This window comes from Mus musculus, chromosome 7 (assembly GCF_000001635.26).
Source record: "Mus musculus strain C57BL/6J chromosome 7, GRCm38.p6 C57BL/6J".
Classification (NCBI taxonomy): Eukaryota; Metazoa; Chordata; class Mammalia; order Rodentia; family Muridae; genus Mus; species Mus musculus.
In genome coordinates this window covers 25,753,950-25,772,500 of record NC_000073.6, presented here as the reverse complement: position 1 = coordinate 25,772,500, position 18,551 = coordinate 25,753,950, and the positions used below count along the sequence as shown (strand labels likewise).

The 18,551-nt window shown below is 49.9% G+C and overlaps 2 protein-coding genes across 11 annotated transcripts in view; both read left to right on the top strand.

The window, feature by feature from the left end:
- Axl (AXL receptor tyrosine kinase) overlaps positions 1-16,001 on the top strand; it is a 32,425-nt gene extending 16,424 nt beyond the window's left edge. For 4 of the 7 annotated variants that reach the window (XM_006539993.3, XM_006539991.4, XM_006539989.4 and 1 more), the window contains 10 exons: positions 1,736-1,868; positions 2,192-2,283; positions 5,613-5,708; positions 5,906-5,983; positions 7,987-8,079; positions 8,437-8,558; positions 9,108-9,217; positions 10,937-11,096; positions 11,614-11,750; positions 13,488-15,228. In XM_006539993.3, coding sequence (XP_006540056.1) covers positions 1,736-1,868; positions 2,192-2,283; positions 5,613-5,708; positions 5,906-5,983; positions 7,987-8,079; positions 8,437-8,558; positions 9,108-9,217; positions 10,937-11,096; positions 11,614-11,750; positions 13,488-13,839 — 1,373 coding nt within the window. In that variant the 3' untranslated portion in view covers positions 13,840-15,228. Of the gene's footprint in view, positions 1-1,735; positions 1,869-2,191; positions 2,284-5,612; positions 5,709-5,905; positions 5,984-7,986; positions 8,080-8,436; positions 8,559-9,107; positions 9,218-10,936; positions 11,097-11,613; positions 11,751-13,487 lie in introns of all 7 variants that reach the window. The other 3 variants (NM_001190975.1, NM_001190974.1, NM_009465.4) reach the window with 1 other exon arrangement.
- Positions 16,002-16,232: 231 nt separating this feature from the next.
- The window catches only part of Hnrnpul1 (heterogeneous nuclear ribonucleoprotein U-like 1), a 35,108-nt gene continuing 32,789 nt past the window's right edge, over positions 16,233-18,551 (top strand). For 2 of the 4 annotated variants that reach the window (NM_144922.3, NM_178089.3), the window contains exon 1: positions 17,742-18,160. In NM_144922.3, coding sequence (NP_659171.1) covers positions 17,866-18,160 — 295 coding nt within the window. In that variant the 5' untranslated portion in view covers positions 17,742-17,865. Of the gene's footprint in view, positions 16,340-17,741; positions 18,161-18,551 lie in introns of those variants that run through there. The other 2 variants (XM_006539856.3, NM_001360789.1) reach the window with 2 other exon arrangements.

Genomic DNA, 18,551 nt, shown 5'->3' with positions numbered 1-18,551 from the left:
ATATAGAGATAGGCCAATGGATAGATGGAATGTATAAGAGATGAATAGACAGATCAATGGGAGGAAGGGAGAGGGAAGAGGAGGGAAGGATGCAAGAAAGGAAGAAAAGGGAAGAGAAGGAAGGAGAGAGATTCTCTTTTTCAAATATTTCTTCAGCAATTCTCAAACCTTCTTCCACTTCCATGGCACCCTCCTAACGCTGCAGAGCCACCACTTAGAACCCAGCTCACTGCTTTCAGTGCTCTTTACATGCCTCCTCCTTCTATGTCCTCAGCCCTCCTCTCATGCCCCAAGACAGCCCTTCCTTCCTCACACATGCCCAGCACATGCTCCACTCTCACGAATACACAGACACACAGACACATGCCTAGACAGACACACACACAGACACACACACACAGATACACACACAGACACATGCCTAAACAGACACACACAGACACTGACAGACAGACACACAAAGATACACATACACAGAGAGACACAGACACATGCCTATACAGACACATACACAGATACACACACAGACACATGCCTAGATAGACACACACACAGACACACACAGACACGTACACATGCCTAGACACATACACAGAGACACACAGACACATGCCTAGACAGACACATACAGAGACACACACAAACACATACAGACACACACAAACACACACAGATAGACACACGCACACACCTACCTCCTTGTACTCTTAGCACACTCACATGACCAACCATAGTCGGTCCCTCCTTTCTCTACACCTGTCCTTTCCTATACTCCCCCGTGCCCTTCCTGTGCGCCTCACTTGCCAGCTCATGCTTAGTTCACGTATGTTGCATGTTCATTGCACACTTGTTGCATGCTCAATCACATCCCTAAAGATCACTGCTGACAGCCTGCATGGTTGGTGCACACTTGCAACCCCAGCACATGGGAAGGCTATGGAGGCAGAAGAATTCGTTCAAGCCACCCTGAGCTGCAAAAAACCTTGACTCTAAAAAGAAAGAGGAGCGGGGAGGGAGGCTGGAGATGTAGCTCAGCTGGTAGAGAGTGCTTGCCTGGCATGCAGGAGGCCCTGGTCCAGCACTCCATAAGCCAGTCACAATGATGCATCACTGTAATCCGAGCACTCAGGAGGTGGAAGCAGTAGGATCAGAAGTTCAAGACATCTTTGGCTGCATACTAAGTCCGAGACTAGCCTGGGGTTTATTTGACCCTCCCTAAAACAAAACAAAACAAAACAAAACAAAACAAACTGGACATTTCTCCTTTGTGTTGTGCCCAAGTTCCTCCAATGGCCACCCCATTCTTTGTGCTCATGCTTGCTAGTGCCCGCGTGCACACACACTTCCCTTATGCACGTGTGTTTGTCCTCGCCTCCTTGAGCACTCCTAAAAGATATTCCTTAGTTTATTGTTCCTCAGCCTTGTGCTCCATGCATGTGCTCCATGCACCTTCTGCACTATGTGAATTCTCTCCCTCACTCACTGGTCATTCCACACCTAGGTCACTTCTCTGCACAGTTATCCTGCCACTGTCTCCCCTGCACCATTACTAGCTCTCTCCCACACTCGTCTATCCCCTCCCTGTATGTTCATGCCCCCTATATACACACACCTCACCTTCCCTTTCCACCCAGGTCACACTCCTGTCTCCCTCCCATGTCACTCCCACTTGGGCCCCAGGGAACTGGATCCAGGGGGCTTAGCTGTGTGATCTGTCCCCCATACCCTCTGACAGTGAGTGAACCCCCACCTCGCGCCTTCTCGTGGCCTTGGTGGTATGTACTGCTGGGAGCACTTGTGGCTGCCGCCTGCGTCCTCATCTTGGCCCTGTTCCTTGTCCATCGGAGGAAGAAGGAGACTCGATATGGGTGAGTGAGAACTCATCGGGGAAGCTGAAGTCATGGAAGACCAATGAGGAGGTTGTGCGTGTGTGTGTGTGTGTGTGTGTGTGTGTGTGTGTGTGTGTGTGTGTGTATGTGGGCAGTCTGAGGATGAGGAGACCTGAAGAGATGATGGAAGGCAGGGAGTGCTAATTCCAGATGTGCTCAGCACCAGATGTGCTCAGCATGCACTGAAGAGGAGAGCAAGCTGCACAGCTGGGGAATGCACTGGTGCTTGCTTCAGTGCCCACTAGAAGGACAGGGTTCCACGTGGTTCTGTTCATCCCTCACCTTCTCCCTTCAACCCCTAGGGAGGTGTTTGAGCCAACCGTGGAAAGAGGTGAACTGGTAGTCAGGTACCGTGTCCGAAAGTCCTACAGCCGGCGGACCACTGAAGCCACCTGTAAGTGAACTCCAAACAGAGAAGTGGGCCCCAGTAGCCGAGTCTGAGCTTCTGCAGATGCATAAGCCAACAGTTTCTGAGAGCCTCAGGCTCTAGGCACTGTGAGGCTTGCACCACACACAGCCTTAGAACAGTAGACGATAGGGTGTTGTGCATTCTCAGCACTGAGGACAAAAAACAGCTTCAAGAAGAAAGGGTTAATTTTGGCTCAGTGTTTGAGGGCAGGACTAGTCCAGCCTGACGAAGAAAGGCTGTGTTAGGTGGCTGGTCAATTCCTGTGTGCAGTCAGGAAGCCCAGCGAGACAAATGCCTGGCTCAGCTTGCTTTCTCCTTTCTGTTCAGTCCAGAACCCGAGGCCACGAAATGCTGCAGACCACAGTTAAGGTGGGCCTTCCCACCTTAGTGTCTAATTCAGAAACTCCCTCCAAGACGTGCGCAGAGGCCTGTTGCCTATGCAATTCTAGATATTGTCAGGTTGAAATTAACCACAACCAATAAGGATTTGGGGTTTTGTTTGTTTGTTTTGAGATCAAGCCCAGGCTGGACTGCCGTCTCTTGCCTCCATCTTCCACTAGCAGGAACTATAGACGAAGCTAGCTACAAACTTGCAACCTTTCTGTCTCCACTTCCTGGGTGCTGGCCAGGACAGTTTGAATCCCAGACACACTAAATCTTCAGAACAACAAATCTAAGAGCCAGAACATCTTGGGATAATGTTTAATGATGATACCGATGAAGAAGATGATGATGGATGATATTGTTAGGCAATTATGATGACACCGACAATGACAATGGTGTGACAGTCCCTACACACACACACACACACACACACACACACACACACACACACACGACGAGCACTGTTCTAAGCATTCTATACACATCTACTCATTCGATCCTCACAACCCAAAGGCATGAGCTGTGTTATCACCCTGCCTTCAAAGAAAAGGGAGCTGTAGCAGAGAGCAACTAAGTAACCTGCTTAATGCCACACAGCTTGCAAGATTATGGATATGGGAGATTTAAGCCCAGCCAGTTTTCCTATGAGTTCATGTTTATCTGGTTTTATTTTCTTTATGCGATAGAGTTTCAGGCTACCGTTAAACTTTCTTTGTAACCGAGGTTCTCTTGAAGTTGTGATCCTACCTCCAGCAACTTGCTCTGAACCTCTCTCTCCCCTCCTGTCTGTCTGAAACTGTCTCTCCCTCACTCCATCTTTCCCTCCCTCCCTCTCCCTTCTTGGGGCTACAACACAGGGCCTTGCATATGCAAGACAAGCAGGCTACCACTGAGTCATACAGTCAACCCTTGGTTCCTTAAGGCATTGCCTCACTAGGCAGCTCAGACTGCCCTTGAACTCTCTCTCCTCTTGCTTCATATTCCCACGTCCTGGGATTACTTGAGTGTGCCACCATATACAACCTGAAGTCGATATTCCTAGTGGCCACACTCAGAAGTGGCCTCTTGAAATTATAGAACATTAGAAACAATTGAAATCTAGATTCAATCTTGGTCTGGAAAACAATATACTCAGGGCTCTAGGCTCTCAGTTTTGAAAGTCATAGGGTCGTAGAACTGTAGATCCATAAGACGATAGAGTCACAGAAGGCCCCAGCTGAGGTCATCCTCCAAGGCCACCACCCATAAAAGCCCCTCAGTTTTCCAGCCGAGGAAACTGAAATCCAGAGAGCAAAAGGACAAATCTAAGTCTAGATCTAGCACACAGCCCAGACTGCCAGTGTCCCACGGGATGCTGGGAAGGGCTGGGAAAGACATTTACTTAAGAAGAGAAGGAAACAGTAGTTGGATGGCCATGGTGATTTGTTGAAGTGATACAAAGCCACAATTCTCGCAGCATGAGCCTGGTCCCAAGAGGTTCTGGAGAGCTGAGCCGGACATCCATGAGGTCAAAATGATTTTCACAGTGGTACCAAGATGCTGCTTGCTCTTTTGCACCCCCATTCTTTATAAACTTTCAAGGGACTTTCCCTCAGGCTCCCTGATCTGTGACGACATTAACACTCTGTGGTTGAGAGAACATATGCCTATATGTCACTGGGTTTTTAAAAACCATTGTCAGGAGCTAGAGAGATAGATGGCTCAGTGGTTAAAAGCATTTGCTGTTTTCTCAGAGGACCTGTGTTCAATTCCTAGCACCCACATGGTGACTCACAGCCTTCAATAACTAACGCCTGTGCCGTGGTATCTGATGTCATCTTCTGGCCTCCATGGGTACTGCATATACACGGTACACAGCTATACATGCAGGCAAAAACCCATACATACATATAAACACAGGTTTAAAAATAAAACAAACTGCCATCTTAAACTGGACGGGGGTGGCAGATCCTGGCAGGCTAAAGCAGGAAAATTGAAAGTTTGAGACTGGCCTGGGCTAGATTGAGTTCAGGCCAGCCTGTGTAACTTAGTGAGACTGTCTCAAAAGAGGTCTGGGGATATAGCCCAATGCTCAGTGATAGAACACTTGTCTGGAATCCTCCAGTGAGGGGGTGGGGCGTGGCTCAGTGGTAGAGCCCTGTGTAGAATCCCTCAATGAGGGGCTGGTAATATGGCTGTTAGGCTGCATATTAAGACTGGTTTTTTTTTTAAACTAAATTGAATATAGTGACTTCTACAGTACCTAATAATTTTCTTATAGGAAGATTATGGATTTGTTTTGGAGGTGGTAGTAGCTTTTGGTGAGACAGGATTTCAGTATGTAGCCCTCACATCCACCTCAAATCCATTAAGTAGACCAGCCTTGTCTTAAACTCACAGAGATATATATGCCTGCCTCTGCTTACCAAATGCTAAAGATACATATTTTGAGACCAGCCCCCTTATGTAGCCCACACTGGCCTCAAGCTCCCAGCAATCTGCCTGCTTTTCCTCCCTAAGGGATGATTAGAGGAATGTGATACTATGCCTACCTTTCTTATTTTGTAATCACATAATTATAATATTTATGGGGTACAGATTCTGAAATACAGGGGGATAATTAGATACTTGTATATAGTGTGCAGTTATCAAGTCTGGGTGATTAGCTAATTAGACTTTCTATCTCTTGAAAGACCATTTCTTTGTGCGGGTAAACTCCAGACTCTGAAGAACTATGTTTAACAAGCAGTAGAGGGCACTGACCAGTTAGAGTACCCACTACAATGAGACTGGGGCTAGTTGCTTCTATGGAGCCCATTGGGAGGCTACAGGAACTGGGATGGGTTGAGTGCTCTAGACACAGTTCAATGACTCATCAGTGGGTCTGCCCTTCTTGGTTCACATTACCTGATCATCAACCCTGCCACACGGCTCCGTCTGCCTCATCTCAGTGAACAGTCTGGGCATCAGTGAAGAGCTGAAGGAGAAACTACGAGACGTCATGGTAGATCGGCATAAGGTGGCCTTGGGGAAGACCCTGGGAGAAGGTGAGTTACTCCAGCACACCTCCACGAATGTGCACAGGCACACACACACACACACACACACACACATACACACACAGGCACATGTACACATACAGGCGCATAACCCACCAAAATGCCAAGATTCCTCTCTCCCTAGTTCTCAGCCAACTGCAGGCAACACTGACCCCTCTGAGATGTCTTTCTTCTTCCTGCCCCAGGAGAATTTGGCGCTGTGATGGAAGGTCAGCTCAATCAGGATGACTCCATCCTCAAGGTCGCTGTGAAGACCATGAAAAGTGAGTATGTGCAGCAGCCCCGGTCCCTAACCCAAGCCTCTTCTCTATGCTCCGGAAAGTACCAGTGTTCCCAGCGAGAAAATGGAGCCTGTGCCAGACACTCGAATAGGAGTTGAATTTAGGGACATTGCTGTCACATTGAATGAAGGTTGGGGTAGCATAATAATAACTGAAACATCAAGACAAACAGATTAGCAACAACAGGAAGTCACTTCCACCTCTAGGCTGAAGGGCAAAGGGAGGAAGCTGTAGGCAGAGCCCATAGCCAGCAAGGAGCTGAGAACACAGAATCAAGGGCTTCCCAGGGGAGAGTTAGAAACCTGGCAAACAGCTGGGCGGTGGTGGCACACACCTTTAATCCCAGCACTTGGGAAGCAAAGGCAGGCAGATTTCTGAGTTCGAGACCAGCCTGGTCTACAGAGTGAGTTCCAGGACAGCCAGGGCTATACAGAAAAACCCTGTCTCAAAGAAACAAAAACAAAAAAGAAAAAGAAAAAAAAACCTGGTGAACATGTAACAGTTCCAAGGCAATGGAAGTGGAAAGAGGGTGAGATATCCTGGCTTCTCTTTCACCAATGTCTGCCACTGATAGACGCTAGCAGGAAAGGGAACTTGGAAATGACTTTTTGAGGAGGGCAGGACAGAATGAGGCACAGCCAGCCACTCGCATTATCAGCTCTGACTTTACCTCTCCAAGCCTTCCTTTCTTCCTTGGAAAAAAACATTCATGATGTCACTATTTCTTAGGACTATTATAAAACAAAGCACCAAGTGCCAGTGGTGGCATGTAATGCATACTGATAATGTATTGCAACTATCTCATCAGAGAGGGTAAAGGCCAGTCAGTAGTTAAACAGCATAAGGAATCAAGGAGAAGACCTTTTCCTACAGGAAGGAAAGCCTATCGGGGTTAGGCTAGGGCTGGAGGGCAGAGAGCAATGATGTTGTGTGAATTTTGAGTTTTGGGGCCTGAGCTACGGAGCCGTCAATGCATTTGCGTGTTCATTACTAAGCATCTTCTGTGTACTAGATTAAGCTGCTGTGTGTGTGTGTGTTTGTGCATGTGTGTGTGCACACATGTGTATGTGTGTGTGGGCATGCGCACGTGTGTATTTGTGCCTGTGAGTGGGGGTGGGGTGTCGAAAGTTGATTCTGGAGACTCCAGAACCTTGTACATGTCAGACAAATACCCTCCCTCTGAGCTACTTTCTACTGCTTTTTTTTTTCATTATAAGACATTGCATAATGTGTGTAAAACTGGCTTCCAACTCATAAACTTCCTTGTTTCAAAAAAAAAAAAAAACCAAGTGCCTCAGTGGTAGAGCCCCTGCCTAGAATCCCCCAGTGAGGGGCTGGGGGTGTGGCTTAGTGGTAGAGCCCCTGCCTAGAATCCCCCAGTGAGGGGCTGGGGTGTGGCTCAGTGGTAGAGCCCTGCCTAGAATCCCCCCAGTGAGGGGCTGGGGGTGTGGCTCAGTGGTAGAGCCCCTGCCTAGAATCCTCCAGTGAGGGGCTGGGGGTGTGGCTCAGTGGTAGAGCCCCTGCCTAGAATCCCCCAGTGAGGGGGTGGGGGCATGGCTCAGTAGTAAAATGCTTGGTTAGAATTTGCCATGGAGGAACTGAGAACACAGCTCACCAATAGAGCTCTTGTCTAAACTCTCCCAGCGAGGGGACTGCATTGCATTTGCAAGACCAGTGTAGGGCTTCTCTAGAAAGTCTTCCCAAGCATCCCTTTCTGGCCTTCATAAACAAGCAGACAAGCTAGCACCATGTGTACTATACTTACTGAGGATAAAATAACTATGCAAGTAAAACAGTGCGTAGGACATCTTAAGATCCAGTAATAACATTTGATGAATTTGGATGATGATGATGATGATGGTGGTGGTGGTGGTGGTAGTGAAGAATGGCAGTAGACTGGAGGAGGAGGGAAGAAGAAATCCTCTCCCTCCTCCTTCCTCCCTCCCCCTTCCACCCTTGTCACTCACCTCCCTTTCTCCCCTAAGTTGCCATCTGCACAAGATCAGAGCTGGAGGATTTCCTGAGTGAAGCTGTCTGCATGAAGGAATTTGACCACCCCAACGTCATGAGGCTCATTGGTGAGGGAGGAGCATGTTCTCCCAGGCCCAGCGCAGAGCCCAGAAAGATCAGACTTCCTGGCTCCCTACCCGCTTCTCCTTCAGGATCAGCAAGCTCCCCTTCTTTTGCTCCCTCAACTTGGAATGCGACCCCTGACCTGTTCCCAGAAATAGCTGAGGGTCCCCAGGAGGGCTCCGGAAACATCCCTGGGAAATGGCCTCTCCGAAGTTTCATCCTTACCATCTACCTCCCAAACAATGTGGAGATTAGATTTGAGGGGGTGGGAAAGGGGGAGGCTGAGTCTGTCTGGGAGCGGAGTTGGGTTCCCCTCTTCTGCCTAGCCAGAATAACTGATCTTCCTGGGGTGGGGGGCTCAGGCGTCTGTTTTCAGGGCTCTGACAGAGAGGGTTTCCCAGAACCTGTGGTCATCTTGCCTTTCATGAAACACGGAGACCTACACAGTTTCCTCCTGTACTCCCGGCTCGGGGACCAGCCAGTGGTGAGAGGCATCTACTCTTCCGGTCCATGAGTATTCACTGAACAATTAGCAGCTGCGCAGGCGCCGAAGGAAGGCTACGGCTGACCTCTAGCTGGCTCTCGAGGGGCCTGTATTGCAGGGGTGGACAAGGCAATAAATAAGTTAACAGGAATAAGCAAGAGCAGTGAGTGCTATGAAGAAAATGCAGAAGGAGAGAAGAACGATAAGGTGGCCTTGGAATTAATTGGGGTGGAGGGAAGGCCTGACTGAAAGGGTGACCTTGAAGGAGACTGGGGAGATACTTCGAGATGCAAGCAGGAAACAAATTCCTAACCAAGGCTTAGCATGGACCAGGGTCTGAAACCCAGGAAGGGGTCCTGGCTCAGATGGGTATCAAAGGCTAGAGAAATAGCCCAAATCAGAGAGGAGTAGGTTTTCTAGGACCCTGTAGCTATAGAAAAGGGTTGATGTTCTCAAAGCCATGAAAACCAGAGTAGATCCAGACACACACAGGGAGGGAAGGAGGCCCTTGTTTGACTCTGACCACTTCTCCTGGCCTTGTCCCTCCAGTTCCTGCCCACTCAGATGCTAGTGAAGTTCATGGCCGACATTGCCAGTGGTATGGAGTACCTGAGTACCAAGAGATTCATACATCGGGACCTGGCTGCCAGGAACTGCATGTGAGTGGCAAGCCCTCTGGAAGCCCCTCCTTCCGCAAGGAGCTTCTTCCCCACCCCCCACCCCACCCCCAGGATGAAAGGGAAACTGGAGCCTTTGGGAGGGTTGGACCTCCAGACAAGGTTAGAAAGGTGTGGTAGTCACCTTTTTGTGACTGTGACAAAATACCTGAGGGAAACAAGTGAAGAGGAAAGATTGATTTGGGCTCAGGGTTTCAGAGATTCCAGACCACGGTCACCTGGCACCATCGCGGTGGACTCCTGGGAAGGTGTGGCGTCGTGACTGAGATAGAGCGGAGCGGTGTATCACTGCTTACCTCGTGGGAGCAGGAAAGCAGAGAGAGACATATAGCCATCAGAGGAACCTTCCCAGTGCCCACTTCCTGCAGCTAGACCCCCATCTCCTTGTACTGACCGCTCTGCTGTGAGCTCATCAAGGGAGAGCATCACCCGCTGGGGATTAAGCCTTCAGGGGACTGTTCCCCTTTGTGGGGTGACACTTTATATCCAAAGCACCAGAGAAGGCCAGCAAGGAGATGGTTGGAAAGGCTTTCTAGAGAAGCCCTACACTGGGGTCTTTATTGTTGTTTATTTGGGTGTAGCCTGGGCTGTCCTGAAACTTGCGATGTAGACCAAGCTGGCCTTGTACTCACAGAGTTACTCCTGCCCCTGCCTCCCAAGTGCTAGGGTAAAAGATGTGTGCAGCCACACCTGGCCTTTCTTGGACTTTTTAAAAGATATAGATACTGTCTATATGGATGCACTTGTGTAGTTATTGTCTCTGCCCTCCCTGATCTACACACACACATTGTGTAAGGTTTTGTTTGATTTCTTTGTTAGTTTTTTTTTTTTTTTTCGTCCTTTGTTTGTTTTGTCTGGTTTGGCTTGATTTTTTTTTTAAAGATTTATTTTAATTTTATATGCATGGATGTTTTGACTACATGTCTGCATTATGCGTGAGCAGTGCCAAGGAGGCCAAAAGAGGGCACCAGGGTTAAAGACACTTGTGAGCTGCTGTGTGGGTGCTGGGAATCAAGCCCGGGTTCTCTGCAAGAACGAGTGCAATTAGCTACTGAGCCATCTCTGCAGCCTCCAAAGTTTGATTTTTTTTTTTTTTTTTTTTTTGAGACAGGGTCTCACCTAGCCCAGGATGGCACTGAACTTACTATATAGTGAAAGATGAACTTCAACTCCGACTCTTTTTTCTCTGTCTCCCAAGGGCTGATATTATAGGTACACACCATCATTCCTGGCTGTTTGTTTGTTTGTTTCCAAGTTCATGTCCCAGAACCCACAGCATCGGTTCACATCGGTTCGCATCGGCCTCCTGTAACTCCAGCCCCAAGGAGAGTCTACACTTCGGACCTCCATGGGTACCCACACTCGCATGCACATACCCACAGGCAGGCACACACCTAAACATAATTGAAACAATAAACATTTTTTAAATCCAAGAAAACAGAACAGGGACTCTGGAGTTTCGAAAAGATCTCAAGATTGATAAAAAGCCAAAGCTGAGAAAGCTTTTGGAAGCCCTTTTGTCCAGACTCACTGTAGCAGGAACTAGAAGCAAAGCATTTCCCTCTGGGACTGGGGTAAGGGTTTCGGAGTCAGAGCTCCACCCTCAGCAGGACTCTGGGGTCAGGCAGGAGGTGGACCCAGCAGGCTTCCTGGTGGAGATGAGCCATGTCCTGACCTTACTGCTTTTCCCAACCGGGGCAGGCTGAATGAGAACATGTCCGTGTGTGTGGCAGACTTCGGGCTCTCCAAGAAGATCTACAACGGGGATTACTACCGCCAAGGGCGCATTGCCAAGATGCCAGTCAAGTGGATTGCTATTGAGAGTCTGGCAGATCGGGTCTACACCAGCAAGAGCGATGTGGTATGTGTGCCCTGGCCAGGAGCAAGTAATCATGACAGCATGGGCGACAAGGCCTAAGAAGCTGAAGGGCTCACAGGGACCTGTGGGCATCCTTGCAAAGTTGTCTGTGAGGCCAGGACATGTTTGGAGAATATATGAATAATATGTGAGCAGGGCTAGGACATAAATAGGCTTATGGTTGCGTGGTAACAGCATGGGTACTCAGGAAGCAGTGGTGACCAAGTATGCCATAGGATGTGTACAACAATGTGGGCATGAAGGGTGACATGTGACATCATGCAAATGTGTACACAGGTGTGCATACCTCTGCATCCTACAAAGTCAGTTACTGGGTGTGTGTGTGTGGGTGTGTGTGTACGTGTACCTGTGTCAAAATCTCCCTGTGCATACTGTGATACACCCATAGATGCCGCTGTCGACAAATGTCCACGTAAGTGTTGAGTGCTTGTCTTAACTCATGTTGGAGGTGTCCTTGTGTAGGAGAGATCCTCTCACCCCGCTTCCTCTACTCCGACAGTGGTCCTTCGGTGTGACAATGTGGGAGATCGCCACCCGAGGCCAAACTCCCTATCCAGGGGTGGAGAACAGTGAGATTTACGACTACCTGCGTCAAGGAAATCGGCTGAAACAGCCTGTGGACTGTCTGGACGGCCTGTGAGGACCTTTAAAACTCTCCTTAACCCCACCTCAGAATTTAATCCAACCCTCAATTACACACACTGAGCCCCCAACAACATCTCAAGTTCTGACTCAATGTGCATGGAACCCCTCAGAATATTAAGAAACCCATTTGCCCCTCACCAGTGCTCTGAGAATGCCAGTGGGGTGGGAGATTGCTAAAGGAACCTTTTTCCTCTCTGTTGGCTGTGTGGAAGGCAAGCTGGGTCAACCCCGTCCCACCTCAGCCAGGTATTCTTAAGCGATGATCAACTGCATACAACCTTCCTGGGTAGCCCTGGCCTTGGGACCCCTACCTCCCATGGTCCCTTACCTCCCATGTGCCTCAACACCCAGGGTCCTGTGCAGAAACCCCCACTCTGCTTCATTGACCTTCTCCAGACTTAGATCCCTGAGTCGCTAGCAGGAAACCTTTGCGGCATCACAGAGTGTAGAGAAAGGCGTGGTTTTTAGCCCATACTTTAAGGTTAAGAAGAGGGTGTTGCTTGGGTCAGGTGGGGGGATTCAGATCCCCCACGCTTCCTTTGGGCGCTCCTCGGGCCGAAGAGGATGAGATTAATAGCTAATCTTTTACTGAACTTCCTGGAAGGCAGTGATACAGTGTTCCACTTGTATTGACTCATTTGATCCCACAGTCACCGTTAGTAGACAGGCACCGTGGTTAGCCCCATTCTTGCCAATGAGAAAATTGAAGTCTTCGGGGAGGGCATATTATTTGCTGCTGTATGAGCTGCTACACTCCAAAAATCTAATCATTTAAACCCAACCTTTGTTTCATGGTGCCTGAAGATCAGCCTGAGAGTAGCCCAGTAGGGTGGTTCTGCTGCAGGTCTGTCACAAGGTTATCAAGGCAGCAGCTGGGGATGCATGTGAACGCTGAGGCTGGAAAGCTGACTTCAAAGTGGCAAGCTCATTCTGGGGATGATGGCACCCACCTTTATTCCCAGCATCCGGGAGGCAGAGGCAGAGGCAGAGGCAGAGGCAGAGGCAGAGGCAGAGGCAGAGGCAGAGGCAGAGGCAGAGGCAGAGGCAGGCAGATCTCTTGAGTTTGAGATCAAGCTCATCTACAGAGCGAGTTCCAGGACAGCCAGGGCTATATGATGACATAAACAAATAAACAGATGAGACCTCTTCATGGGGCGACTTGAGCTTCCTTACAAGATGATCCGAGAGAATGTGCAAGAGGTAGCTGCGCTGCCTTTTATGACCTAGTCTTAGACGTCACACGTGCGCCATGTCTTCTGCTAAGCTAGAAGCAAATCCCTACACTCAGGAGGGGACTTAGCCTCAGCTTTTGAACGGTGGCGTGTCAAAGAACGCAAGGACATAGGAAAATCATATGACTTCTAGTTCATTCCATAGGTGTGCCTCGCCCCCTCCCCAATGTGCTTGGTAAACAGCATCAAGGCCAGGCCTTGGTACAAGAGTCTGTTCTGTGTGGCCACACTGGGAAGCTCTGCCCTAGCAAACTCCCATTAAAAACCACCCAGGACTCAGAGAGGTTTTCTATGATCCTTCCTAGTTCCTGAGCTTCTGGCCCACCTCAGAAACTTTGCAATTCTCAAATCTCTGTAGGCATCCCTAAGTTGCTGAGGCTCTCTCTAGCTCCCAGGTTCTCATTCTCACCCGAATGCCCTAAATCCTCCCCTTAACTTCTAGCATGCTACCCTCTGAGCCCCTGCTCAGTCTGCCCCCTTTGCTCTCCCTCATTAGGTATGCCCTGATGTCTCGGTGCTGGGAACTGAACCCTCGAGACCGGCCAAGTTTTGCGGAGCTCCGGGAAGACTTGGAGAACACACTGAAGGCTCTGCCCCCTGCTCAGGAGCCAGATGAAATCCTCTATGTCAACATGGATGAGGGCGGAAGCCACCTTGAACCCCGTGGGGCTGCTGGAGGAGCTGACCCCCCAACCCAACCTGATCCTAAGGATTCCTGTAGCTGTCTCACTGCAGCTGACGTCCACTCAGCTGGACGCTATGTCCTTTGTCCTTCTACAGCCCCAGGACCCACTCTGTCTGCTGACAGAGGCTGCCCAGCACCTCCAGGGCAGGAGGACGGAGCCTGAGACAATCTTCCACCTGGGACATCCTCTCAGGACCCAAGCTAGGCACTGCCACTGGGGGAAAGCTCACCCCCCCACTCCGTCACTCCAGGCCTTCTCCCCAGATGCAGAATGGCCTTCCCTCCCTTCTCAGATGCAGTCCATGCCTTATGCACCCTATCCATAACAGTTTCAAGGGATCGTCTCACATCTTCCATCCCAGCGTTCTAGATTTTAAGGTTTGAGTTTAGAGTTCAAAGTTCTCAAAGATGATGAGTCTTTGGACCGAGATGCTTGTTTCTAGGTCTGCAGCGCTGTTGCTATAGACAGGCCCACTGCTCGAAGGCTCTGAGATTCTATGGCTCTAGATTTTTCTGGCTCTATAATTCGTGGCAATGCTCCCATGGTTTTAGGTTGCACGACTCTGAGATTCCAGGACCTAAGGCTTCTAGACTTTATTTTTCTGGAGCCAGGGGTCCTGTCAGTGGAAGATTGTAGATTTTTAAATTCTAAAGATTCTAGGCATGAAGGTTCTAAGGCATACTGCTTCTCCAGTTTAACAGTTTAGGGCTCATGTTGGAATACTCCAGATCATAATGTTTCAAACTTTTATTTTTTTTAATTTCTAAGACCCCAGTGATGGTCAACTACAGATTCTGAAGCCTTATGACCATAGATTCTTTTATATAAAAATCCTGTATCTCAAGGAAATATGATTCTAGACTCTGAAATTCCAAAGCTTTAAGAGTCTCCAGATGGAGTTTCTAAGCTATGATGTGGTGATAATCTAAAGTTTAGTCCAAGGTTCTAGATTCCTAAGCTTCCACGTCATCTGCTCCCAGGATTCCAGATTATTAAACTCTAAAACTCTAATGTTGGCCTGATCTTCGTCTCAGGCCCTGTAGGATGCTGTGGGTCCTCAGCATCTAAGTCACAAGAGGCTCCAGTTAACGAGGACTAATGAGACACCAAAGTTCTAACCACTTCTAATGCTGGACACCTCTAGGTTCTATGCTGCTTTTTGCCTTTCTAGCACATAATTAAATGCCCAAGAATACATATGTCTAAAGATCTTAAATCTCTAAGCACTATGGAGCCAATGTTTTGAGTGTCTGAGATTCTAAAGGTCCACAGTCTAGAGTATTAGGTACGACTCCAAGGGTGGGCGCTTGTAGCCATCCTAAGTCCTTTCCCTCCTTAAGCACCTATGCTCCTCCTCTCCTTGTGTGGGGTACACCCCACCTTAAGCCTGTGCGATGCACTGGGAATGCCTGCTTTCCTCCAAGGGATGGGTCATCTCCCCTCATTTGGGGCCATGTTGCCCCTTGAGCCAGTCCCCTATGCCTGTTCTGAAGTGTGGACTCTGGTGCCTCCAGAGAGGCTCAGATCACATAAAACTTTTGTCAGTCACTATTCTGTCTCTTGTGTCCATTCAACTGTGCTACGTCCCCTCTCCCTAGAGATTCGGTTTCCCCACTGTGAGAAGAAAGGCTCCTGTAATCCCAACACCTGAGCGGCAAGAGGATGGAAAGTTAGTTGCAGGCCATCGTGGCTTACCTAGAGGGACCCTGACCTCAATAAAAAGAATAAGAAGAGTTTGAGGGACACATGGGAATGTTTTCATTAGTGAGAGTAGACATGAACCATGCACATAGACAAATATATACAACCAAGGAAAGTCAGACTCTCAGAAAGCCCTGAGGAATACTCCCTCTCTGTCAGAGAGAGAGAGAGAGAGAGAGAGAGAGAGACAGAGAGAGAGAGCCAGACAGAGAGAGCGAGCCAGACAGAGAGAGAGAGAGAGGGATGGAGGGAGAGAGCGATCCCCGACAGGGTCTTACACAAACATTCCAAAGTAACAGACATGTGAATTAGTGCACATGCTCAGGCAAACCTAGCCACAAATGCAAAGGCCCAGTTATGCACTCACAGTAACAGAAACATATAAACCCACACTTGTAAATCTGCAAACATCAGCAGGCAGGTACTCACCAGCAATAGGAAGAACCTTTAGTAACAGACACAGAACAAGCATTACACACACTCAAGAATCCAACATGGTGCACATAATCCCGGCGCTTGAGAGGTATAAGCAGAAAGATCAAGACTTCAAGGTTGACCTTGATTTCACAGAGAGATGCAGGCCAGCCTGGGCTACATGAGACTGTCTTAATAAAGAAGAAAATAAACTAACATGCCCAGACTAGTACAAAAGATTCTCACATAGGCAAACATTCAGATTGTTGAGGAAAGATGGACCAGAACACCTCGAACCACAGATGGACAAAGATCCGAGTCTTCACTTTTTCCTAGTCTGTGACTACTACCATTTCAAGAACCCTATGCGGCGCCCGGTCGCCCCCCGGTGGTGGTTCCTGAGAACTGGGTACAGTTCAATCCGGGCCACAAAGTTTTTTTTTTTTTTTTTTCTTTCAAAAAACAAATCATTGTGGTCAGCTGGGAGGAGAGAGGAAGTCCGACGTGGGCGAGGGGCGGGGTGTCTGGACTGGAACCTCGGGCCCACGTGAGTGTCTGTCCCGCTGCTGAGTGGGTGCTGTGTGTCTAGGTTGCTGTGGTGTGAGCTTGTAGCGTGAACTGTCTTAGCTGAGCTTTGTCGCACGATGCTGCATGCTTGTGCCACACCTACACTGCCGTTTGAAGTCTTATCCTGAATTGATGCTTTTGGCCTGTCACGCCTATTCATTTATTGTGGGATGTTTGCGTGTGTCTAATAGAGAGTGTTTGTGGCTTTTGTTGGGAGTTAAGGCTATAGATGTCGGTGCACATTTGCGTTGTGCGTCTCGGTGTTATTTCACTAAGTTTTTGTCTTCTGAGCAAAGGGCGACAGGTGTATGGATTAACACAACCTGTCGTAATTACGGATTCTCGTGTGCGAATTGGTCAGAGTAGACACAGCAAGATTGAGGTTGAGCAACAACGGTTTAATGGATTCGAGATGGAAAGCCGCGAACTTCTGCAGCTATGCCCAGAGCGGGAAGGCTCTATGGTTGCGTGCAGAGTGGCTTGTCTAGCAACCATAGAGAAAGCGCCCTGGGAGGTTGTGCATCAAAGGGAGGGGTGCGATTTACCACACAACTTTTCTCCCGTTGTTAGCCTAGCCCCTGCTTTCAACCCTTCAGCGCTCTCCAGGACCAATTTTGTTGTTGTTGTTTCTCATAAAGGCAACTGGGTTTCTAACAAACGATGAGTAACAGATCCACTTGATTTTCATTCCGTATTATACCCTGCTGTACGGAGAACTTTGAGAGGCAAGCCTCTCAAGAATGGCCAATCTAGTTCGCTTTTTCTAAAGCGCTCAAGCTCTGGCAGTGGTGAAATATAACAGTAACTGCGATTGGCGAACAGGTTGTTTTGAAACCGCCCTAACGGCAAGGGGCGGGGCCTCGGTGAATTAATCTCCTTCCGGTTCCCGAAAGGCAACAGGAAAGACGAGGGTTGGCCGGCCTCTTCCCGCCGCATTTGATTGGTTGTGGTGGTTTTACCCGCTTGGCCTCCGCGAGGGGGCGTGAGATGAAGACCAGTTAGAATGTGTTTTACAGAGAGTCTGAGGGAAGCACGGCGCGGAGAGACTGGGCGGTTGTTCTGAGATCTGGCTGCTAATGGCTCCAAGTCGTTACTCCCTTTCCTTCATTTGACTGTACCGCAGCGGGCGCGCGAGCGCTACCCAATCAGCGCTTGCTCCGCCTCTCGCCTTTTCCCGCCCTCCACTCTGGCCGCGACTTCAACGTAGGCTAACGCTTCCTCTTAGGCAGCTCCTGAGCCCTCTAGTACCGTTCTTTTGAAAGCCACACTGTGATTGGCTTGGTTCCCGGGCCCGCGCCCGTTGCCCCATGCGCTGACCAATTGAGACTCGTTTTACATCGTACGGTCCGGGCAAGGGGGAGGAGGCGGCGGCGGCCATCTTGAGCCGCCGCCGCCATTGGAGTGGCCCCCCCTTTTCCCCCTTCGCCTCCTGACAGGCAAGGTTTAGGGGGGACAGAGCCCTGGGAGGCCGGGCCAGGCTCGGGGGCCGCCCCGGGGGCCCGGGCCATGGATGTGCGTCGCCTGAAGGTGAACGAACTTCGCGAGGAGCTGCAGCGCCGCGGCCTGGACACTCGCGGCCTGAAGGCCGAGCTTGCTGAGCGGCTGCTGGCGGCGCTAGAGGCCGAGGAGCCCGAAGACGAACGGGAGCTCGAGGCTGACGACGATCCGGGGTTACCTGGGCACAACAACGAGGAGGTCGAGACCGAGGGGGGCTCCGAGCTGGAGGGGACCGCGCAGCCACCGCCGCCCGGGCTGCAGCCGCACCCGGAGCCCGGCGGCTACTCGGGGCCGGACGGACATTGTGAGAGTGCGCGGGGCGGGGGACCGGGGAGCCTGGAGTCCGGGCCGAGGACGGGCTGTGGGACGCGGGAGCTCGACTCCACAGAGATCCAGGAGATGGTCTGAGGAGCCAGGGATCCTGCCACCTGCCGTTGTAAAGGATCTGCGGCCAGGGCCTCGGGGCAGCCTGAGGGCGGATCCTGGCCTTCGGTGCAAGGAAAACCGTGTGGAGGGGGATGGATTTTATTTTAAGGCGACCAGGGTCCTAGCGGGCGGGCGGGGAGGATTTTATATCCTGGGATTCGGAGACTGGAAACTGCTTTGGGGTTCTGTTTTGTGGCTTTGAGTTGGAAAAAGTCGGAAGAACTAGACGTTTTAGGGAAAGGGGTGTCGGGGGGCGGCGTCTTGGAAAA